The 26,436-nt window shown below is 39.5% G+C and overlaps 1 protein-coding gene across 2 annotated transcripts in view; it reads right to left on the bottom strand.

Annotated features, from left to right (window-relative positions):
- Window positions 1-26,191, bottom strand: part of ADAM9 (ADAM metallopeptidase domain 9) — a 103,060-nt gene extending 76,869 nt beyond the window's left edge. For both annotated transcript variants that reach the window (XM_007178413.3, XM_007178414.3), the window contains exons 1-3: window positions 25,954-26,191; window positions 15,561-15,658; window positions 12,930-12,988 (exon numbers count right to left, since the gene is read on the bottom strand). In XM_007178413.3, the coding sequence (XP_007178475.1) occupies window positions 12,930-12,988; window positions 15,561-15,658; window positions 25,954-26,050 (254 nt within the window). In that variant the 5' untranslated portion in view covers window positions 26,051-26,191. The remainder of the gene's footprint in view (window positions 1-12,929; window positions 12,989-15,560; window positions 15,659-25,953) is intronic.
- Window positions 26,192-26,436: the final 245 nt, after the last annotated feature.

The raw sequence follows: 26,436 nt of genomic DNA, 5'->3' as shown, positions 1-26,436 counted from the left end.
CTGGGCCTGCCAGAAGTGACCTTCCTTACTCACCTGTAAGGCAGGAAGCCCTGTAAGCCAGGAACAGGATGGTTCTTCCAAGGGGAGCTGTATAAACATTGCCTTCTTAAAGTCAACCTTAGTTCCTTAGAGCTATCTGGTCATATCTGATTCAGTACACGTCATTCCCAAATATGACATTACAATCAAAGCCTTGGTAATATAAGCAAGGTTTCCAATTGCTTTGTGTTACAAGGAGGATAGATTTTGACTGAACTTATGCAAATAACTATACTGCCGTGAATATAAGATGTGTTAACACTTCAAATAAACCTGATTAGTTCAATAACTCTCTTTTTATAAGGAGAGAGACAAATCCTTTGAGACTTTCCAAGGGCCGTTTTGGAAATATCAAAGTTAGTTTGGGGTCAAAGAGACTCCACTTAGAATTTGATTTGGGGAAATTGTCAAAAATGCCAAAAGGTTTGAACACTTGACTAAATTGGATCACAGGTGTCACTGTGAAACAACACTTAGCTGTCCATTTAACCAAAGTCACAATTTAAAGATTTCAGGGCAAATACAGAAAGTTACACAGTTACTAAAAAAAACAAAAAACAAACTCTTAGCTCTCTTAATATTGAGAAGATCTGGTTTTCTTAAATAATCAAAGACCTGATAAACACATGACACATAGGAAATTATCTTAAAACACAAAATCTTATCTTCCCAAGCTGATTACTTAAATGGAAAGAAAAACAACCTTTTTTACCATTTCCTATTAAGAGGAAACCAATAATCTAAGAAAACCTTGTGTTTTAACAGAGAAAGAAAACCAAATTCTGGTTTTGTATCAGTGTACTATTAATACTAAGGCAAATTAAACAAACAAACAAACCAAAAAACCTTACAAATAAATCCATCCAATATTAGCCAGTTTTGACCACACAAGGAAAGATTCCTTTTCCAAGGTCCCTTTTCCACAAACTTTCTTCAGAAATTTTCTTACATCACTCAGTTTTTGTCCTACATTTTTCTTCTTTCTCATTCTAGAACAACCATTCATTCTACTTTGGGACCAAATTATTCTCTTACCCTTAGCAAAACATATCTTTCATACCCTTCCTTATCAAAAATACACCTTATATTTTCCTTGCATACAGTTTGTTTTCTTTATCCTTATTATTCCTGGTAGTTTCATTTATTTATATTGATTAGATTTTGTAATCATTAGTAACTCTAATTTTCAGTAAAAACTAGGAAGCAGGCAATTGCAAAGTGTCCGCTACATACTATCATTCTGTAATAGTCAATACATTATTTCATAATTTCTAGAGATGTGTCTTTTTCACAGTACAATTCCTCATGCTTACTAACAGACCCAAATATATTTAGCTTCTCTATACCATATGAAAACAAGATGCCAAAAGTAAATAAAATTAAATTTCTCTTCAGCAATTAATATTTCAATATTTTATCTTATTTGGAAATTATGTAGTCAATGATTATCCATCTTTGACTTAACTTCATATAGCTTTAAGGTTTCAAGTTATGAAAAAAAATTTTTGAAACTATTTTTCAGGAGGCATAAAACATAATTACCATTGAAAAGTTCATTTATAAACTTTTATTCCACTTACATCTATTTAATTTACTTGTTCTGAACATTTATACTTGAATTACTCATGAAAATTTCATGAGCCATTAATTAAACAAAGCTAGCCATCCATCATCTTAAGTTGTTTTTCTTGTTGACAAGTCATGCAAGTACCAAAAAAAACAATCACAAAAGCGAACAACAAAAAATTGTATATTTATGCTTCTTCCCTCTTTTTTTTTAACTGCCATGCTTGACATCAAGCAATTCCTTTTTATTATACATTTTGTTCTAAGGGTTGACTTATAATTTATAATCTTAAATATCTGGTAGAGATAACATAAGGTTGTTTGAATAGTAAACATAGGTGGAAAAAATTGCATATCTGCATTACATATTTAAAGCCGACAACCCTGAAGTTGTCAGTTTATCAACAACTGTATCAACAATATAAGAACTAGCAAAAAGATTATTCAAGGTCATGTGAACTTAAAAAAAACTTGGGTTAGTTTCTGTATTCCTGAGAGTTTTAAGAAAATAATTTATCTAAGTGCTCATTTATCTCTAAACCAATTTGAATAGAACTCTTTAAGGGATTTTATAAATTAATGTGATAATACCATCCAGAAGTAGGAAACTATCACACACCTATAACATACATATATATAGAAATACATAAACATACAGACGCAAAATAGAGAACTTAGAGTTTTCATTTTAAAATTTTAGCCATGAGTCAGTAAAACAGCAATACAATCTCATTTGTTTATCTACACTTCGTATTTTGATCTGAATTGTCTCTGGCAAATAAAACAAGTTAAGGTCACCTGCCTACCAATACGTCTGGAGGAGACTTTTAAGATTTTCTTTTGCCATGATATGTAATCTTCCTTTGCTGTGGTCTAAATTTTAGGCAACAGACTGAAGAGACATCTAACTGCTGTCTGGATGTTTCCAAAGCCCATGTGAGTGGACAAATCATTCAGTTCTGTTTCCAAATAGCCTTTTGTTCTTCTTTTCAGACTCAAGTAGTTGCTTTCAAGGCTACCTGAGTTTCTTGAGAGCCCCCGATGGACGGCAAGGGACCAAAAATGGAAGTGACTGTGGGGAGCTGAGGGGCTGCAGTGGGAGGGGAAAGTCTGCCGGCTGTGGACAGAGGGATGGAGGAGGTGGCGGTTTGAAGTGGGACATATCAAAGGATCCAAGGGAACTGGGGTGAAGACTGATGGTGGTAAGAGGAGGACGGAGGAGCAGAAGCAACAGGGAGGGAGCAGCATTAGAGCAGTCAACCTGGGGAGATCTCGAGTTTCCAAAAGACGCCAACAAAATTCCAAATTATCCTCAGCAAAACACGCCAACAAGAAAGGAAGCAGACAGAGCTGGCACAGCAGAGAGTCAGCAGGATGTGAGAAGAAGTGGTTTACTTGGCTGAGAAGTTCCAATGGGAGAAGCCAGATCCAAAAGAGAGAACAGAGAGACTTCACACAGAGTCAGGAAGCAAGGAGTTCCAGCCCAGGACATCAGGGAATAATCCCCATTCAGAACACGGAGCCAGGAGGACCTTCCAGCCCAGGAGGTACCTGTCAAAAGAAGCCTGGGACCCTAACCCAGCTTCAGAGGGTACACTCAAAACCGTAAAAATCAAGTCAGATTCAACAGATGCTTGTCTGGAGCAATGGTTCAGGAGTCAGAGTCACCAATGGATCCCCGATCAGTCAGTCAGGACTGAAGACAAGGGCTTCAAGGTGCATACTTAGGGTCCAGAGTGAGAGGTCGGGGGGTCCAGTGATGAATCTGATCCTATACGAGTCATGGCGCCATGGCTGTCAAAGAAAAAAATTATTCAGTGACACGTGTTAAAGATGGTGAGGCCAAGCTTATTCAGGACCACTGCAATAGGTATGGGGACACTGCAATGGGATTTTACAGCGGGGGACAGAGACCAGGCTCAACTCCAAGCACAGCATGGGCAGGCGGGAACTTGTACCCAGTGAGCAGGGTGGGGGTCAGTGGATGGAAAATTACTAAGATGAAACACCGCGGTGAAGGAAGCTCTGGCTAAACCGACGAACGGATTCTCACTGAAGACGGGCCACGGTGATCAGACATCACCCGAGGGGATGGTGGAAGATGAGGAATTTGATCAGATATTGAGGGTGGGGGGTTCTTGCTAAACTCACTTAGCAGGGTTCCGGCTAAAACTGGATTTTCCAAGGAAGTGTAGAGATGGACCCAGGAGAAAGTTCAGTAGCCTGACCAAAGTCTGGTCAAGCAAAGAACCTGTGTCATTTGCAGCAGCAATGGAGCAGCAGTATACCTATCTCCAAGGCTTACAGACAAGTCAGGGATGCAGGGTGCCAGCTAGTGGTTTACGATGTGACCCTTAACGTTCTAAACTCCAGGTTCAGACTGTCTAGACTGTTTAAGAGATGGACAGATCGATGGTTTACGTGCTGTTTAATCAGTTACACAGCCTGACTTTAGCCACGTGACCAGTATAGTATAAAAGACCCCCTCGGTAAATGTGTGCCTGGGCTACCCTGAAAAGATGATGCTTCAGTCATATCTCAGTGGTCTGTAATCTGAAGACAAAGCACATCTGTGCAACTGAGAAAGGACCCTGGGGGGCTCTGTCTGGAACTGTTCAAACCCCTTGATGATCTCCTCTGCTTTCTTTGTCCTGATGTCCTGTACCCTTTACCTTTATGAAAGTCTCCTTGAGTGAGCTTGGGAGTAACCCGTGGAGTTTTGAGTCCTTTCCATTATCCAACCCTGTTCAGTCACCGCCCTGTCTCTCCCCTCTCTCTCCCCAACACATACACACTCTTTGCTCCCTCTGGTGGTGAATTTAAAAAGAATAAACTGGAGATGGTACTTGGCTTTGCTCTGCCCTTCCTCTTCCTTGCAAGTCACTGCCTGCCAGTGGGACCACAGATTCCGCCACGCTCCTCCAGGAGCAGGCCTGCCACTGTGCAGGCTGACGTGAGTGGCTGAATCTGCCTAACCCGGGGTTCAAGACTGGCAGGTCCATCAGGCTCTCATTCTATGGTAAATCCTCTAACCCAGCCCTTGTCAATAATAAAAGCGGTATTTTGACCTCCTATCTAACTCACCCTTTTAGTTTATGTTTAAAGTTGTTGAGCACAGGCAGAGAAAAGGTGTGCTATCTTCTGCCCCACAACCCCCAGTCCCTGCCAAATAACCCAACAGAAGTAATTATGTCCACCCCTCTGCAAGGAGGCTTCATATCTTTCAGCAAGGGATTCATGACCAAAAAAGGTTAAGACTGCCATTGTAGAGGCCTTGGGAGGAAAACAATAAGCACTCACTCAAACAGAGTACCCCCTTCATTGATAGCCATAATAATAGGCTATCTACCCTAACTCTTTTTCGCTAGTGATCATTAGCTTTGATGACTGCCTTTCAAAGACATTCAAAGACCTGGCCTCTCTTAACAAATGCCTGGAAAAGTACATTTGCCCACTAATTCGAGAAGCATAGGGGGGACCTTCAAGATGGCAGAGGAGTAAAACGAGGAGATCACCTTCCTCCCCACAAAGACATCAGAAATACGTCTACATGTGGAACAACTCCTACAGAACACATACTGAATGCTGGCAGAAGACCTCAGACTTCCCAAAAGGCAAGAAACTCCCCACGTACCTGGGTAGGGCAAAAGAAAAAAAGGAAAAACAGAGACAAAAGAATAGGGATGGGACCTGCACCTCTGGTAGGGAGCTGTGAAGGAGGAAAAGTTTCCACACACTAGGAAGCCTCTTCACTGGTGGAGATGAAGCTTCAGAGCCATGGAGGAGAGTGCAGCAACAGGGGTGCAGAGGGCAAAGCGGAGAGATTCACGCACAGAGGATCAGTGCCGACCAGCACTCACCAGCCCAAGAGGCTTGTCTGCTCACCTGCCAGAGCAGGTTGGGGCTGGGAGCTGAGGCTCGGGCTTCAGAGGTCGGATCCCAGGGACAGGACTGGGGTTGGCTGCGTGAACACAGCCTGAAGGCGGCTAATGCGCCACAGCTAGCTGGGAGGGAGTCCGGGAAAAGGTCTGGACCTGCCTAAGAGGCAAGAGACCATTGTTTCAGGGTGCGCAAGGAGAGGGGATTCAGGGCACTGCCTAAACGAGCTCCAGAGACGGGCGCAAGCCGCGGCTATCAGTGCGGACCCCAGAGATGGGCATAAAATGCTAACGCTGCTGCTGCAGCCACCAAGAAGACTGTGTGCAAGCACAGGTCACTATCCACATCCCACCAAGGAGCCTGTGCAGCCCGCCACTGCCAGGGTCCCATGATCCAGGGACAACTTCCCCAGGAGAACACACGGCATGTCCCAGGCTGTTGCAACATCACGTCGGCCTCTGCCACCGCAGGCTCGCCCCGTATTCCAATTATAACTACCGTACCCCTCCCACCCCCCGGCCTGAATGAGCAAGAGCCCCCTAAACAGCCGCTGCTTTAACCCCCTCCTGTCTGGGTGGGAACAGATGCCTCGGGGCGACCTACACGCAGAGGTGGGGCCAAAACCAAAGCTGAACCCCAGGAGCTGTGTGAACAAAGAAGAGAAAGGGAAATTTCTCCCAGCAGTCTCAGGAACAGCAGATTAAATCCCCACAATCAACTTGATATACCCTGCATCTGTGGAATACCTGAATAGACAATGAATCATCCCAAAATTGTGGCAGTGGACTTTGGAAGCAACTGTAGACTTGAGGTTTGCTGTCTGCAACTGATTTGTTTCCGATTTTTATGTTTATCTTAGCTTAGTGTTTAGCACTTGTTATCATAGGTGAATTTGTTTATTCGTTTGGTTGCTCTTTTCTTTTTCTTTAAACTATTATTATTTTTTATAATAATTTAAAAAAATTATTATTTTGTTTTCCTCCCTTTTCTTCTCAGCCGTGTGGCTGACAGGGTCTTGGTGCTCCAGCCTGATGTCAGGCCTGAGCCTCTGGGTGGGAGAGCCAAATTCAGGACACTGAACCACAAGAGACCTCCCGGCCCCACATAATATCAATTGGCGAGAGCTCTCCCAGAGATCTCCATCTCAATGCTACAGCCCAGCTCCACCCAACAGCCAGTAAACTCCAGTGCTGGACGCCCCATGCCAAACAACTAGCAAGACAGGAACACAACCCCACCCATTAGCAGAGAGGCTGCCTAAAATCATATTAAGTTCACAGACACCCCAAAGCACACCACCAGACGCAGACCTGCCCACCAGAAAGACAAGATCCAGCCCCACCCACCAGAACACAGGCACCAGTCCGCTCCACCAGGAAGCTTACACAACCCACTGAACCAACCTCACCCACTGGGGACAGGAAACAAAAACAACAGGAACTATGAGCCTGGAGCCTGAAAAAAGGAGACCCCAAACACAGTAAGTTAAACAAAATGAGAAGACAGAGAAATGAGCAGCAGATGAAGGAGCAAGGTAAAACCCACCAGACCAAACAAATGAAGAGGAAATAGGAAGTCTACCTGAAAAAGAGTTCAGAGTAATGATAGTAAAGATGATCCAAAGTCTTAGAAATAGAATGGACAAAATACAATAAACATTTAACAAGGACCTAGAAGAACTAAAGAGCAAACAAACAATGATGAACAACACAATAAATGAATTTTAAAATTCTCTACAAGGACTCAATAGCAGAATAACTGAGGCAGAAGAAAGGATAAGTGACCTGGAAGATAATATAGTGGAAATAAATGCCACAGAGCAGAATAAAGAAAAAAGAATGAAAAGAATTGAGGACAGTCTCAGAGATGTCTGAGACAACATTAAAGGCACCAACATTCAAATTATAGCGGTCCCAGAAGAAAAAGAGAAAAAGAATGGGTCTGAGAAAATATTTGAAGAGATTATAGTTGAAAACTTCCTTAACGTGGGGAAGGAAATAGGCAATCAAGTACAGGAAGCACAGAAAGTCCCATACAGGGTAAATCCAAGGAGAAACATGCCAAGACACATATTAATCACACTATCAAAAATTAAATACAAAGAAAAAATATTAAAAACAGCAAGGGAAAAGCAACAAATAACATACAAGGGAATCCCATAAGGTTAACAGCTGATCTTTAGCAGAAATTCTGCAAGTCAGAAGGGACGGGCAGGACATACTTAAAGTGATGAAAGGTAAAAACCTACAACCAAGATTACTCTACCCAGCAAGGATCTCATTCAGATTCGACGGACAAATTAAAACCTTTACAGACAAACAAAAGCTAAGAGTATTCAGCACCACCAAAACAACTTTACAACAAATGCTAAAGGAACTTCTCTAGGCAGGAAACACAAGAGAAGGAAAAGACCTACAAAAACAAACCCAAAACAATTAAGAAAATGATAATAGGAACATACATATCAATAATTACCTTAAATATAAATGGATTAAATGCTCCAACCAAAAGACATAAACTGGCTTAATGGATACAAAAACAAGACCCGTATATATGCTGTCTACAAGAGACCCACTTCAGACCTAGGGACACATACTGACTGAAAGTGAGGGGATGGAAAAACATATTCCATGCAAATGGAAATCAAAAGAAAGCTGGAGTAGCAATTCTCATATCAGACAAAATGGACTTTAAAATACAGACTATTACAAGAGACAAAGAAGGACACTACATAATGATCAAGGGATCAATCCAAGAAGAAGATATAACAATTGTCAATATTTATGCACCCAGCTTAGGAGCACCTCAATGCATAAGGCAAATGCTAGTGGCCATAAAAGGGGAAATCGACAGTAACACAATAATAGTCGGGGACTTTAACACCCCACTTTCACCGATGGACAGATTATCCAAAATGAAAATAAATTAAGGAAACACAAACTTTAAATGACACATTAAACAAGATGGACTTACTTGATATTTATAGGACATTCCATCCAGAAAAAACAGAATACACTTTCTTCTCAAGTGCTCATAGAACATTCTCCAGGATAAATCATATCTTGGGTCACAAATCAACCCTTGGCAAATGTAAGAAAATTGAAATCGTATCAACTATCTTTTCCGACCACAAAGCTATGAGACTAGATATCAATTAGAGGAAAAAATCTGTAAAAAATACAAACACATGGAGGCTAAACAATACACTACTAAATAACCAAGAGATCACTGAATAAATCAAAGAGGAAATCAAAAAATACCTAGAAACAAATGACAATGAAAACACAATGACCCAAAACCTATGGGATGCAGCAAAACCAGTTCTAAGAGGGAAGTTTATAGCAATACAATCCTACCTCAAGAAACAAGAAACGTCTCAAATAAACAACCTAACTTTACACCTAAAACATTTAGAGAAAGAAGAACAAAAAAATCCCAAAGTTAGCAGAAGGAAAGAAATCATAAAGATCAGATGAGAAATAAATGAAAAAGAAATGAAGGAAATGATAGCAAAGATCAATAAAACTAAAAGCTGGTTCTTTGAGAAGATAAACAAAATTGATAAATCACTAGCCAGACTCACCAAGAAAAAAAGGGAGAAGACTCAAATCAATAGAGTTAGAAATGAAAAAGGAGAAGTAACAACAGATACTGCAGAAATACAAAGAATGTTGAGAGATTACTGCAAGCAACTATATGCCAATAAAATGGACAACCTGGAAAAAATGGACAAATTCTTAGAAAAGCACAAACTTCTGAGACTGAACCAGGAAGAAATAGAAAATATAAACAGAACAATCACAAGCACTGAAACTGAAACTGTGATTAAAAATTTTCCAACAAACAAAAGCCCAGGACCAGATGGCTTCACAGGCGAATTGTATAAAACATTTAGAGAAAAGTTAACACCTATCCTTCTCAAACTCTTCCAAAATATAGCAGAGGGAGGAACACTCCCCAACTCATTCTACGAGGCCACCATCACCCTGATACTAAAACCAGATAAAGATGTCACAAAGAAAGAAAACTACAGGCCAATATCACTGATGAACATAGATGCAAAAATCCTCAGCAAAATACTAGCAAACAGAATCCAACAGAACATTAAAAGGATCCTATACCATGATCAAGTGGGGTTTATCCCAGGAATGCAAGGATACTTCAATATACGCAAATCAATCAATGTGATAAACCATATTAACAAATTGAAGGAGAAAAACCATATGATCATCTCAATAGATGCAGAAAAAGCTTTCGACATAATTGAACACCCATTTATGATAAAAACCCTGTAGCAAGTAGGCATAGAGGTAACTTACCTCAACATAATAAAGGCCATATATGACAAACCCACAGCCAACATCGTTCTCAATGGTGAAAAACTGAAACCATTTCCTCTAAGAACAGGGACAAGACAAGGTTGTCCACTCTCACCACTATTATTCAACATAGTTTTGGAAGTTTTAGCCACAGCAATCAGAGACGAAAAAGAAATAAAAGGAATCCAAATCGGAAAGAAGAAGTAAATCTGTCACTCTTTGTAGATGACATGATACTATACATAGAGAGTCCTAAAGATGCTACCAGAAAACTACTAGAGCTAATCTATGAATTTGGTAAAGTAGCAGGATACAAAATTAATGCACAGAAATCTCTTGCATTCCTATACACTAATGATGAAAAATCTGAAAGAGAAATTAAGGAAACACTCGCATTTACCATTGCAACAAAAAGAATAAAACACCTAGGAATAAACCTACCTAAGGAGACAAAAGACCTGTATGCAGAAAACTATAAGACACTGATGAAAGAAATTAAAGATGATACAAACAGATGGAGAGGTATACCATGTTCTTGGATTGGAAGAATCAACACTGTGAAAATGACTATACTACCCAAAGCAATCTACAGATTCAATGTAATCCCTATCAAACCACCAATGGCATTTTTCACAGAACTAGAACTAAAAATTTCACAATTTGTATGGAAACACAAAAGACCCCGAATAGCCAAAACAATCTTGAGAGAGAAAAACGGAGCCAGAGGAATCAGGCTCCCTGACTTCAGACTATACTACAAAGCTACAGTATTCAAGACAGTATGGTTCTGGCACAAAAACAGAAATATAGATCAATGGAACAGGAAAGAAAGCCCAGAGATAAACCCACGCACATATGGTCACCTTATTTTTGATAAAGGAGGCAAGAATATACAATGGAGAAAAGACAGCCTCTTCAATAAGTGGTGCTGGGAAAAATGGACAGCTACATGTAAAAAATGAAATTAGAACACTTCCTAACACCATACACAAAAAATAAACTCAAAATGGATTAAAGACCTAAATGTAAGGCCAGACACTATAAAACCCTTAGAGGAAAACATAGGCAGAACACTCTATGACATAAATCACAGCAAGATCCTTTTTGACCCACCTTCTAGAGAAATGGAAATAAAAACAAAAATAAACAAATGGGACCTAACAAAACTTAAAAGCTTTTGCACAGCAAAGGAAACCATAAACAAGACGAAAAGACAACCCTCAGAATTGAAGAAAATATTTGCAACTGAAGCAACTGACAAAGGATTAATCTCCAAAATTTACAAGCAGCTCATGCAGCTCAATCAAAAAAACAAACAACCCAATCTAAAATGGGCAGAAGACCTAAATAGACATTTCTACAAAGAAGATATACAGATTGCCAACAAACACATGAAAGGATGCTCAACATCACTAATCATTAGAGAAAGGCAAATCAAAACTACCATGAGGTATCATCTCACACCAGTCAGAATGGCCATCATCAAAAAATCTACAAACAATAAGTGCTGGAGAGGGTGTGGAGAAAAGGGAACCCTCTTGCACTGTTAGTGGGAATGTAAATTGATAGAGCCACTATGGAGAACAGTATGGAGGTTCCTTAAAAAAAACTAAAAATAGAACTACCATTCGACCCAGCAATCCCACTACTGGGCATATACCCTGAGAAATCCATAATTCAAAAAGAGTCATGTACCACAATGTTCACTGCAGCTCTATTTACAATAGTCAGGACATGGAAGCAACCTAAGTGTCCATCGACAGATGAATGGATAAAGAAGATGTGGCACATATATACAATGGACTATTACTCAGCCATAAAAAGAAATGAAATTGAGTTATTTGTAGTGAGGTGGATGGACCTAGAGTCTATCATACAGAGTGAAGTTAAGTCAGAAAGCAAAAAACAAATACCGTATGCTAATACATATATATATGGAATCTAAAAAAAAAAAAAAAGTGGTTCTGATGAACCTAGGGGCAGGACAGGAATAAAGACACAGACATAGAGAATGGACTTGAGGACACGGGGTGTGGGAAGGGAAAGCTGGGACGAAGTGTGAGAGTGGTATGGACTTTTATATATTACCAAATGTGAAACAGATAGCTAGTGGGAAGCAGCTGCATAGCACAGGGAGTTCAGCTTGGTGCTTTGTGACCACCTAGAGGAGTGGGATAAGGATGGTGGGAGGGACACGTAAGAGGGAGGGGTTATGGGGATATATGTATACATATAGCTGATTCACTTTGTTATACAGCAGAAACTAACACAACATTGTAAAGCAATTATACTCCAACAAAGATGTTAAAAAAAAAAAAAAAGAAAAAGAAGAAAAAAGCATAGGAATGCAGACCAGACATCGCACATGTATATACATCACTAGACTTACTGAGGCGGGATCAGGTGAAAATGACAAAATGAGAAGAAGAGATTAAAAAGGGGGTTGAGAGACCACTGCTATGAACTGAATGTTTGTGTCCCCCTCCCAAAATCCTTATGTTGAAGCCCTAACCCACAGAGTGGCTGTATTTGGAGATGTGGCCACTAAGGAAGTTATGGTTAAATGAGGTCATAAGGCAGGCCCCTGAGCCAACAGGATTAGCGTCCTCACAAGAAGAGAAGCCAGAGAGCTCGCTCATCCATCTACCCACCTTCCTGTGCACACAGGCCAAGGAGAGGTCACGTGAGCACTGGCCAGAAGGTGGCCGTCTGCAACCCAAGAAGAGAGCCCTCACCAGACACTAACCCTGCTGGCACCTTGATCTCGGACTTCCAGTCCTGTGAGAAAATAAATGTCTGTTGTTTACGTCTGTAGTACTTTGCTGTGGCAGCTCTAGCAGACTGATAAAACTACTAAAGACTTCTTTACCCCCTGCTCAGCTGTTTCTTGGGCCAATCATGATTTTAAAGTTTTCTTAAATACAACTTTCTCTTCCTTTAATTTAGATTTATTTTCCTTTGCTCTAATGTCAATGGAAATGCAAAATAGTATGGCTTTTTCCATACTTCTACTCTTAATATTCTCACCTTTTTATCAATCTACTAAGCAATATCTAACTAGAAAAGATACCCATATAGCACTGAAAAACAAATTACTGAAAAGCCAAAGTAAATTAAATTTCTTACTTATTCCTTTCCAAGTGAATAATATGCTCTTTTCCTTCAGCTTGAATGACATAAGATACCTAAATGCACAAAGGAGAAAAGAACAATAAAACACTATCTTCTAAATAACTTTTCAACAACAGAAATTCCATCCTGAATGAAAATAACTTGGTACTGACTAGAACTATTTTATGAAAGAACCTTAAATATACTCGTAAATAATAAAAATATACTCTGATCATCCCTACCTTCCTTTAATAAACTACTGTGGAAAACGACCTGCATGTTTATCTAAACTCTTCTTAAATTCATTTATAATTGAGCTATAACTTAAGGGATTATTTTTACTAAGTCCATCCCTATATTACCTATAGTATAAAGTAGTTCTTCCTTTCGTTTTAAATGAAATGAACCTCTTAGTTTCGAAAGATATTCCCTCGTTCTGGTTAGACGAAATTAATAGCCTTTTATGATTTTATATCTTCACGTGGCTCAACACATTTCATCGCTTCCAAACAGACTTTTTCCCCCTCACGTGAACATCTTTGAAATCCGGGTACATCGTACAGAGGCAGAGCATTCTAACTGGTAGCGCTCTGTTCCTTTCTTAATTAGTGGTACATTAAATAACAGGGTGATGAGGCAACTTACACTGACACATCCTCAGCTTGTGGGAGCCTCTTCTCTACCTCAAACGCTAAAATAACTTGCCCAGTGACTCACTGTTTCATTAGCAAGAAGCACTTAATGTGATCTCTAGAACCAGGGGATTCAACTTTGCCATAATTCTCATAAAAAAGACAGTCATGGTGGGACTCAACAAATAATAATAGTATCAGAAGTGTCCTCTTATTCTCCCTACTGTTTCTGGACTCTAAGTGAACGTTTTGCCAAGAAACAGCAGGATCTCCTTTCCTAGGGCACTTCAACATCTGACTTCTAGGGCCGAGACCGAGATCCAGGTCCTGGGGTTCTGCTTCCACATCCTGTGTGGGGACCTCAGGACTCTGCCATCTACCTCCTTCTCCACTGGGGCATCAAAAATACCAAGCTCCTTCCAACGCCACAGTTTTGGCGTGTGCCTTTCTATCCTTTCTGCTCTTGGACAAACATAGGACGTAAAAACATCACTGTCATCTCCTCTGAGAAGAATTCTGAGGATCTGAGAATTGTTTTGTGATATTACATTCTTCCCCCAAACAGTTGCCTGGGTTGCTCATTCCCTTCCTTCTGGTCTTTGCTCTGCTCCAGGGTTACCTTCTTAGTAAGGTCTTCCCGGGCTGTCCTATTAAAAAACACAAACCCTCCTACCCCCTCACCCCCACCCCCAATTCCAACATTTCCCACCCCCTCCCTGCTTTAATTTTCCCCATAGCACTTCTTACCATCTTAAGTAATCTCTATTATTAATCTATATTGCTTATTTGTCTCCTCCTCTCCTCCCACGAGAATGGAAGCTCCCCACAGGGGCATGGAGTTTGTCTGTTTTGTTCACTGCCATATCCCCAGTGCTTAAACAGTGCTTCCACCTCTTCCCCAAATATTTATCAGGGTGCACGCAGGACATTTACTACAATCCCAAGTAGCTATGTGTGCAGTGTTGATAAAGGTCATCAGAGACACGATAAAGTGGAAAACATCATCCCTGTGCTGCTAAGTGAAGAAAAGGGGAAAAATAACAATGAAAACACAAATTAATTCTACTCTAAAGGCAAAACAAAAATCAAAGAGTAGAATGTCCAGTTCAAAACAAAACAAGGAAAAATTATAAACTGTTCCACTGGAAGGAGATCTTAGAGTCATTTATTCCTTACTTATAAAGAAGTAAATGAAGATGAATGATCTACCCAATTCGTGGTAGCACCCAGAGGGAGGGCTAAAGCTAAAAGCTCCTGATGGTAACTCCAATGTTCTCTTCACTATGCCTAGTCCCTAAACAATGGACAAGCTGCCTTACCGTTAGAAATATATCAGCAATTCAGAGGTAATAAGCTAAACTCTCTATCCTTCATCACCTGTTACTGTTAAACTATAATAAAGTTAAATTATACTTCTATAAAGTTGAAGGGTTTGCAAAGTCAGTTAATATCCAAATATATTATTTCTGAGCTTTACAGTAAGAGAAAAATAGCATAAAAATTAATTTCTGTGCATTGGTTTCCCTGTTAGCATATTATGTTTCTTCTGATATGGAGATAAAACTCACTTTTGAGCAAACATTCCCAGATATGAAATACATGCATATAACACACTACTATTCTCCAGTGTCAGTAAAGATACAGTATGTAGTACTCTACCTATCACACGCTGACAGAGAGGTGAATTCTTATTCGTATAACAAGACCACTGTAACCATCACCAGTCAGGTAAGGGTCAGAAATCTATGTAACCAGCATCCTACCCTGGTCATAGAATTTTACTTAACTGACTATTTCATCCTCTTATGTTTCAAGTTGATTATTTTGTCTTTAAAAAAAAAAAAAAAGCTACTAAGGATCAGTATGTCACTTTACTAGAATAATGTCCAATGGACACCAGTGCCATAATCACTGGCTGACATTACTCACTGAACCAATCACTCCTGAAAATAACACCCTTGTCTTAAAAAAAGTGAAATTTAAATACATATATATTTCTCAAGAGATAACTTACCTGCTCTGAGTAGGGCCTAGGGGCTTCTCTTCTTTCTCTAGTTAATCTCCAAGGAGTTATTATTTCATAAGAAGAGAGATGGGAGGTCTGTTGAAAGCCTACAGAAAAGGGAATAACAAACATTATATAACAACTGAACCTGAAAAACTGCATGTCCTAAAATACAATGGAAATCAAAAGCTGAATGTTCAATTCATAGAAAAATCATCTGATGTTCCCACACTAAAATATATATAGCTTTATACGAAATTTTATAGGAAAATAGCAATATACTAGATAAGTATGAGGGGGAAGAAATGTATTTCTTAAAAAAGGATGTCAGCCTTTATCCAAACAGTATATACACAGCAATCATTTTCAAACAATTTTTAGCTATAAACCCTAATCCCTTGTCTTAAAAGAAATCTTAAGGCGTAAACACAAGGAAAAAACTGCTCCAGTCAGGAAATGGAGGGAAGGCATCTAGAACCTGACACCGTTCACTCCTGTCTCTTTTCCCACCCTCACCCAACATGAATGACATCCCAAGATGGTACGGGGATACTTACGAAACAGTCAAAAGGACAATAAGAGGGAAAAGTTACTTTTAATGCCTGATGGATTAACTCTAATAAATACATACCTAACAATGTAGCAATTATCTCCAATGAAATTACTGCCACTAATCTGTCCTAAAAAGTTGAATAGATTAAATGTATTAAAAATGAAGTACTCAGAACCATCATGCAAGACTTCCTCCCAATTCCAATCCTGTACAGCTCACCACACAGTGGAGTCACGTCTGAGTGGGGCCTGGGTTCTAAACTCATCACTTGAAAGGGGAGAGGGGTAAACTAGGAGTGTGGGATTCACAGATACACACCACTATATGTAAAACAGATAAACAACAGGGAACTACTGAAAAGAACCTGAAAAAGAATGAATATATGTATATGCATAACTGAATCACTTTGCTGTACACCTGAAACTAACACAACATTGTAGATCAACTATAATCCAATAAAATTAAAAAAAAAAAAACCAAGGACCTACTGTATAGCACAGGGAACTATATTCAATATCTTATAATAATCTATAATGGAAAATAATCTGAAATATATATATATATATAAAAAACTGAATCACTTTGCTGTATACTTGAAACCAATACAATATTGTAAATCAACTATACTTCATTGGAAAAAAAAAAAGTAAATCTACCTAAAAAAATTAAAATGAAAATAAATAAGTAAATAAAACAATGAGCAGAAAGCCATTTTGGTTCATTGCATTGAAGCAGTCAACCAGGATTTATGTATAAATACAAAGTTTTATTGTTAGGTTTCCATTTTGTATTTCTAAAATTATCAAAGGTATTAAATAATCATATATTATTTAAAAAATAAGATAACTGGAAAAAAAGTAAAGTCATCACTTAAGCAAAATTTGGGTATAATTAACATGGCCCATTCAAATCCCTTAGGAAGGCACACCCCATGTTGGCATCTGATACAGTCTCTCAATACAACCAACACATCTCTTCTTCCTCCAGCATAACTGCCGATGATGGCATGTCAGTTTGTTCAGAGAACTTGACAAAGTAGATGGTCACCATCTAAGGACCACGGATGAAAAATCTCTATCTCTATATATCTCCATATACCAAAACCACATTTGTTATGAGGAGGCTTGAGAATGGCATACACAAACAGAAACACTGAGGGAAGAACAGATTCACAGCTTCTACTCAGTGGGGATCAATTTAGGAAATAAATTCATTAAGTAGAATTTCTTGAACAAATAAATGTCATGAAAAGGAGGAAGAGGGGACCATTATAAATTAAAAGAGCCATATAACCACATGCAATATCTGGACCTATCTGGATCCTAATTAAAATAAATCAACAGAAAAAACAAAAAATTCTGAGACAACCAGGGAAATTTTAACACTGTATAGATATGTGATGATCTTGAGGAATTAGTATTAATTTTTTAAAGTGTAATAGGCATATTGTGGGTGATGTTTTCTTTAAAAGTCCTTATGTCATAGAGATTCATTCTGAATATTCAAGGGCAACATGACATGACATCCAGGATTCGCATCAAAATAATCCAGTGTGCATTTGAGGGACGAGATACATATGAAACTATATTAAAACTGGGTAATGGGTACAGAGGAGTTCATTACTCTTCTCTCTACTGTTGTGTATGTTTAAAATTTTCGATAGTAAAATAATTATTTTTTAAGTAGTTATCTATCGGGAGTGGGATGAGAGGAGAGACTTTTCACTTTATAAGCTCTGTATTACTTACGGTGTCTATGAAACGTTACAATTACAACATATATCATATATATGAGGCTATAAGATGTGTCATAAACAAACATGTAAGTATCATAAGTGAATGTACCAAACTTGTTTAAAGCGGCTACCGCGATGGAACAGAACCAGAGAGTAATGAGATAAGGACTCAGGCTTTATTTCCTGTACTCATGCATGTCCGTATTGTTTGAGTCTGTTTTTATAATGAGTATTTTGAAACCCCAAATTACCATTGAAATTAAAAGGGGGAAAAAGGAGTGTTTCTTCAATTAAAAAAGAAAAGCACAAACTATTTAAAGTACTGATTATCTACTATCTCAACACCTCCTGTCCTCCCATCAGCCTCATTAACCTCGCATCCAGACTAGGATACCTTCTCACTCCCGCTCCCTCCTCTCCTTTGGATCCAAACTCTTATGTTCATTCACTCCTTAATTGCCTTATGCCTCTCAGATTTCTCAAATGCAGATTAAAATGAAGCATCTTCACCTAACCTTCCACAAGCTAACACTGTACATAAAAATGTCTATAACCTTGTGTAGTTTGGAATTTTTAAAGATACAATGTAAACAGGAAAATATAAATTATATCTCATTCAGTACAACATGTCATACTAACACTCTGCAAACTCTTTACCCATCAACCCTTTAAATCTTAATAATTTGGCATAACATATCATCTAAATGGGGCTTCACGTCATTACATAAAAATACCAGAAATAGACTCCAATACTCACAAAAGCAACCAGGGGCTGGCTGATCTAAGGCAACTTACGACATACTGTGATAAAATATCCTTCAGATATTTGGAGTTGCCAAATGGGAGCCGTGTCAAAAGAAATCCATGGCCTTGATAGAAGCAGGCTTCAAATCACTAAGTAGAAATATCCTTCATCCTAAATTAACTGAGGTACCGGACTATTTCCTCACCCAGAATAAACCTTTCAAGGATCTTCAGTTTTCTCAAATTCCTAAAAACACAAATTTCAATATTATCCTTAATATTTTTCTTTTAGATCATGGTAATTTGTTCAACTACTAAGACAGTCACTCTAGAAGTAATGGCAGGAACAGATGGCAGGAATAAATGCTTTCAGTGGGTTACAGAGAGGAAGCTCCATATGATAAAAAAACAGTCAATCATCCTGTGCATTTATATGCAACTTCCTATGATTCTATAATTATTTCAAAATAAAAGATTTCTTAAGTAAATCCTTACAGGCAGGGATAAAATGTTAATAGGCTCAGGCAACTGTTATACTAGAAGCTAAACAATATGCAACTAAACTGAGATCTTTTCATCACAGCTCAGAAGCAAACATCACAGAGAAAAAGAAATGCCTCAGAAAAGACAACTACAAATGAGCAGGCACATATTTAAAGAGCTCTCATTTTGAAACATGTTAAGTGACTTTATAAGGTCACATAGCTAGTTTCAGGCCAGGACTGAAGCTACGGATCTTTTACCAAGATTGTTAGAGAAGAATGAAAGTCCAATAAAGGAATATAAGACACATTCTATCCTTTCTTCCATTTTAATGCACAATTCTTCTTTTGAAAAAAATATAAAAACTAATCATTTATTTTTTAAAGGCTTTCAAAATTATACCACCCCAAAATAACTTCTATTTACATATAAGAGCTGTTATTCTGATACTGACTTCTTGGTTTTAAAATCCAAGGATCCACTTTCTGAACGCCATAGGAGTTCCAAAACATCATAAGAAACGCACATATTTTGCTTATGTCATTGAAAAACAATATACACTGGTTGTATGAAACGCCTCCTTCCTGTATTTTTTCAACATTCCTTCTTCCCTAGTCCTGGCTTATTTTTATTCTTTTTCCCGTTCATACCTTGCATAGATTTTCCCCAAATTCCTTTTATTTTTTGTTTTTAATTCCAAATAGTAGCACTTTCTCATGGGAATCTAAAGATCAAGTTTCCCATGTCACTATAAAGGACGTGCATCAACATTATTTGTACTATAAAGCTTCAGCCTCAGCACTATTGACATTTGAGGCCAGAAAATTCTTTGCTGTGGGTGTTTTTCTGTGCAATGTAGGATAGTTAGGATCATCCCTGACCTCTACCCACCACTGGCCAGAGGCACCACCAGTGTGACAACTAAAAATATCTTCCAGATGCCTTCTGGGGGCAAAATCACCACCCCCCCCCCGAAAAACCACTGGTATAGAGTTCACAATGAAAACTAAAACCTTAATACAATCAGCTCCACGGAAAATACAAACTATTTTATCAGAATTTGACAGAATTTGATGCACACCATCAAAAGTCACATTACTAGAAAACATGGGCCAGAGATAAAAGAGTTGAGGGCTTCCCTGGTGGTGCAGTGGTTAAGAATCCACCTGCCAATGCAGGAGACACGGGTTCCAGCCCTGGTCCGGGAAGATCCCACACGCCACGGAGCAGCTAAGCCCGTGCGCCACAACTTCTGAGCCTGAGCTCTAGAGCCTGCGAGCCACAACTACCAAGCCCGCGCACCACAACTACTGAAGCCTGCGTGCATAGAGCCTGTGCTCCACAACAAGAGAAGCCACTGCAATGAGAACGCCGCGCACAGCAATGAAGAGTAGCTCCCGCTCACCGCAACTAGAGGAAGCCCGCACACAGCAACGAAGACCCAACACAGCCAAAAATAAATAAATAAAATAATAAATAAATTTATTAAAAAATAAGTAAGAGTTAAACATGAAACTTAAAGTGTCTTAAACTTAGTAAAAGAAAGAAAAAGGTGTTCGTTGCCCTTCTTTCTTCCTTTAACTCCTTAGATATTTTTACGTACTGTGTTTTGGAGGAAGTCTAAATACATGTTTTGTAATAGCATCTGAGAAACTGAGTACCCCTAAAAATGAGTCCCCTTACTGAGTTTATGATTAATCTCTCTATTCAAAACTTTATCCCCTTTCTTGCCCCCTCTGACCTCAATCCTGAGCTAACTGAACACTAATCAACCAGAGTCAGATGACAAAGATTGCTGTTGTTGATAACATCATTATGTGCCTAAAACTGTTCTTGTAGATACTATCATTCACGTACAAACTCAGGTTGCTTCTCCAGGGCAAGATGCCCTCATAGGTCCCCAGCCATGGACCACCTGGCCAGAGAATGCAAACCAGAGGCATTCTGACTCCCAAAACCAGGATTAAGAAATGTCAGAAGATGATGATTAACCCCAGCATCTTTGTTCTTCCCCTTTAAAAACAAAAACAAAAAAAACACACTTCACTCAAAAAGCCAAGCTGGAGTGGATCTGAGACTTGTCTTCCACTCCCTTGCTTGGCGCCCTGCAACATACCCTTACTTTGCTGCAAACACCCGCTGTCAGAGTTTGGCTTTCTGTGCCCTGGACACAGAAGCCCTTCCTCAGTTACAAATGTAGACGGATATCAGTTAAAAGAATTCTACCTAATTGCAAAGCAAACAAATGTAAACCCTCAGCCAAGGGCTTTTCTCCTTTCCTTCCCGCCTACTGTGTAAACAAAGAGCCACCCTTAAGTACTTTCACTATAGAAAATAAACCTGGGTTTCACATACAAGATGAAGAAGATAATTCTGTTGTCTGAGTCATTTCTTGAAGAGAAATTGCAATTAGATCCATAAATTGCTGTTATTTTGAGCCATATATTTCCATTCCATTCACAAGGTCAGTGCCAAGTAAACATATATTACATACTAATAGCTATCTTCAAACATAATTATAATTTCCACTGTTATGTCCTACATTCTGACATTTTTTCCGTTACAATTTTTTTTTACATTTACTCATTTTTACATTTAAAAAGAAACAGGGCTTTTGCTACTGTTTGTTTGTAAGTGGCCCTCTGGGAAAAACACTCGCCATTTATAAGATTTAATGCCCTAAAGAATTTAAATTCCTCTACCAAGGAATTTAAGTTTCTTGAAACAAAGGATGGTACCTTACTCATCCCCTATTTCCTGCACTGGTACAGTAGATATTCAACAAATGTATTGAGTAAATGACCTCTTTTGATCTTTACAGCTATACATACATAGATCTCATAATTGCAAATTATCATGTACAACCTAAAATAAGCTTTATTTTTTATGATTAGCATCTTTCGTATCAATTTTCCACAAATCCTCACGGCCCACACATTTGTCATGTTAATGCAATGCCACATTTCACTGTATTACTCTGCCATTGACTGCTTACCCTCCCCTCTGAAGCAGCCAATGTGTCAATAGATGGGGAACAGGCTCTCCCAGGCTCTACTTGTATGAGAGTTCTTAGGGGCTACTAAAGGAAGGGGTAGGGGGCACCTTCCAAAAATGAGTTAAGCCATAAAAAAATCTCATTAATGTCATCAGTGAAAATGTCAGAGTAGGGAGCTCTGGCTTGTGTCCATCCCCAGAAACACTGACATACGTGGTAAAACCTGTCAAAATGATCTTATCCACACATGTAAGTTTTCTTTTCTTTTCGCCCTGTAGATTTATCTTTCATTGAAACTTTACTGACTACAGGATGTGGAGAATAAACAGGGAAGTAGAAACTGTATTTCCTGATGAGAGAATCACTAAGTCACATTAGCTGTTCTGAGCTACGTCTTACTCACCGTGACTGTAATTAAAACAAACAAACAACAACAAAAAAAAAAAAAAAAAAAATCTCATTAAAAGGAAAATGTGTCAAAGGGAAAGAAGCATTTCCCATGTATGGGAATGGGTTTTGTCCTACAGTATGACAAATGTTTGGCGGTGACATCATTTTTACTTATTATAAGCTGAAATACTCTAATTCTTACGTTAAAATCAACATAAACCGATACGAAAACAACTGCATATTTAAAAACTGACCAAAGTATTTATAAGTGAACTTCTCAGGTTCCCTAACTCATTCTTAAAGGGCGTGATTCAAGCAGTACCCGACACATGATCACTTTGGGGAAAACGATTTGACTGAAATAACACTTTCACAAAATGAAAAATAAACTACAAATAATATATGAACAAGACTATACAATTCAAAGTGCAATTCAACTTTAATTGGGTCCATGTTGGCCCCATTCAAAGGCAGGGTGGTTGGGAGGTTAGTTACTGAGATACCTAGAGGACCAGATTTACTTATGCGGCAGTCCCATAGTTCTGACACAAAGGTGGCATAACTCCAAGACTCTGCTATATACTAGGCATCAAAGAAAAAAAAGAAATATCATGAGGCTATCTATGTCATATATTTGAGCTTGTGGCTATTCCAAGAAAATGCTTCCAGTTACTTAAAGCTTGCATCTTTGGGGGGATTCTACCATAAAATAGGATTTAAAAAAAAAAAAAATATATATATATATATATATACATATATATATACACACACACACACATATAAAGTCAACTTTGGTAAGGTAAAAATTATTTATTTATTTATTTAAACTTGGCCTCGCCACTCAGCTTACAGGATCTTAGTTCCCCCACCAGGGATCGAACCTGCACCCCCGGCAGTGAAAGCATGGAGTCCTAACCACTAGACCGCCAAGGAATTCCCGGTAAGGTAAAATTTAAAGTGTGTTTGGAAAACTGTCTTGGAACCCAGCAACTTGTTCTGTGCATATTTTAATTATAAATGTTTTAGTTTTTTACATAAAGGTCTGAAACTCAAATTATCTTTATATTGAAAAGACTACATTCTCCTATTCAGAACAAACATACCAAATTCAAATAATTCACAGGCACCTAAAAACAAAATTAGTACAGACCTAAGTTCTTACCATGTAGTTCATCTTATAGTGATTCACCATGAGTAAGCCTTAAATCTCATTTCTTCTAGAATTCTAGTCTTGAAAAAAAAAAAATTCTAGGTCTGCACATCATAATCACTATCTTAAAAGAAATCAGATGAGGTTTCATACCTGCCTGATTCCCTTTGTTATTGTTCACAGTGATACAAAGGTACCTTTGTCATCCCCAGTTTAAAAAAATATATAAAGTTTACTGTGTCAGCTTTTGAGAATTTACACTGCATTTCCTCATCGACACAATGTTATAAATGGTAAAAAAAAAAAAAAAAAAATCCTACAAAACCTATTTAACTCCTAATGTAACTGGATGTGTAGGTGGTACTTACTGAGTAAGCAAATTCCACTTTCATTAGCAAAAAAAGGTTTCAGTGCTGCTTTAAACATCCTGTATTGCAAAAATTCGGTCAGCTGATTTTGGAAGAACATTCCCGTAGGGAAACATGAGTTGACTCATTGCACACTAGTACAAAAGCCTCTTAACTGCTCTCTCCCAGCCTCCAGTCCCTCCCTCCTATATTCTGTCCTCCACTGTGTAGCCAGTTATATTAATCGCAAATCTAGTTATGTTACATCCCTACTTAAAAACCGTCCTGCCCAAAGAACTTCCTCCAGGGTAAAGTCCAAACCCCACAGCACATCACAAGAAGACTCTCCCCAGCTGGTACCAACCTACCTCGGTTTTTTCCGTGCCTCCCTTTCATGTAGACTGCCTGTGACATTCTCATAATTCCCTAACTAGTCGTGTCCTCATACCTCTCCATACTCCTGCAAAAACCCTTCTGCTTAGAAAGAATTCCTACTCCTTTCCTTGAACATTCACCTATATAGATCAGTTCAAATATCACTTTCTCGATAAAACCTTCCCCTATATCCCTCAGATAGACTCAGCACATTTGGCCACCTCCTGCCCCTCCACAAGCATTAAGCTTGGTGTTTATAGGCGTTTGATAAACGCTGACTAAATTTTGAAAGCATACACATGCTTCAGTGAGGGACTGGCCATAAACTGTTAAAGCTGCTGTTAGAAAACATAAGGATATTCCATCCATCTATATGCGGGTATGCAATAAACAGACAGAATCATGGATTACTAAAACTCCAGATGTTTAACCTACTTCCCCTTAAATGTTGGTAAATGTTAACCATATAGAATACTACAGCAAAAAAAGTCTCAACCATAAAAGATTGGGTAGCTTCCCATTCAATAAAGTTTCAGCATTTAGAGCTTCAAAATTCCTGCAATGGGGCAAATTTACCTAATTGAAAAAGAATAAACCAAACATAAGAAAAAATTTAAATTTAGTCCTGCCCTGAAATCTTCACCTTTGAACAACTCTCAAGATAAAGATTTAGTAGAAACCCCCATTCTCCATCATACTCTGTGGCTGATAAAGAAAACACAACCGTGCAAACAATAATTTAACACGAGCCAAAATAAAGAAAGAAGGTGTTTCCAGAAAGAAGCTAGTGTGTTGGCGATTTGTTTCCACTATGTTTGGGCATCTCCAATACAAATACGTTATATATTCAAGGTTAGTTTCACAAGTCAAAAGCGATTTCACATAAATGATCTAATTCTCACTATAATCCTGTGAGTTAAGCAGAGCAGGGATTATTTGTCCGTATTTTAGATATTACCAACCCAATAAAAAAGAAGATAAAAGACCGTTTGGCTATAGAAATGTAGCACTTCGTTTCCAAAAAAGTATTCTTACTACAACAACAAAATGGCCCAAGAAAAAAATAAGAACCCCCCCCCCTCATTCCATCGCTAAATTTAGCTCTGTGTACCTAGTGGTGACTCCGCTAATAAAATGAACATCAAAATTTCAAATCATGATAACCTGGAGCAAAAGTTCCATCTCCCGGTCTGCTTCCCAGTGACACTGACTGTACAAGCAAGAGCAAGCTCCATTTCTCAAAGCACTTCTCAAAACCTCCGCTCGCACCCAGCCTCCAAGGCTCTCAGCCGAGTCCCCGAGGTCAGGGTCGGACCCAGAGTCGCCCCGAGAGGGTCTGGGGGCCCCAGCCTTGCGCGAGATGGGGGTGGGGCGCGCCGCAAAAGGCTCTGCCCAGCATGAGACCGAGGACGAGGAACCAGACCCGAGAACAGTGCCGAGAAGAATTTGGGGCGCCAGACCCCGAGCCTCGGGTCCGAACACTGTCCACACACAGCTGAGCGGCTCCGCCTCCGACTCCGGGTTCAGTCCCCAGGCCAGGCCCCTCCACTCCCAGGCACCACGGGGTAACTCCGAGCATCCCAGCCCTAGGAAACCCGAATCCCAAAGGGTCCTGGGGGCGGACACCCACCTGACCGAGCCCCACCGAGGGCTGGGCTCACCAAGCCGAACACGAGCAGCCACAGGAAGCAGAGGGTCCCAGAGGGCGAGCCCGCGCCCGATCCCATCTCGGCCGAGTCCGCAGGTTCCCCTCAACACTCGGTCGCCCCTGCCTCCGCCCGCTCCACCATTTCCCAGCCCTGCCGGGGCCCCAGAGCTGGCAGCGATGCGCGCGCTCGGCACTGACGCAAGTCGGCTCTGGTCCGAGCTCGCTCCCGACGCGGCGCTGGCTACACTGACGTAGAGAGCGATCCGTCCCCGGCGGGAGAATGGACTTTCTATCGGGGCCCTAAGACCCTCACTAGTCTGCCCCGCCCATCACTATCCGCCCCGCCTCCTCCCTCCAAGGCCCGCCTACTTCGGGGGTCGAGGGAGCCCATTGGAGGAAGCAATCGAGGCAAAAGAAGGCGGAGCGTGAGACCCAGAAGCGGAATTGACAGGCACAAGGGAAGCG

Source organism: Balaenoptera acutorostrata, chromosome 21 (genome assembly GCF_949987535.1).
Source record: "Balaenoptera acutorostrata chromosome 21, mBalAcu1.1, whole genome shotgun sequence".
Lineage (NCBI taxonomy): Eukaryota > Metazoa > Chordata > Mammalia > Artiodactyla > Balaenopteridae > Balaenoptera > Balaenoptera acutorostrata.
The sequence above is the reverse complement of the archived record's forward strand: the minus strand, read 5'-3'. Positions and strand labels throughout refer to the sequence as shown.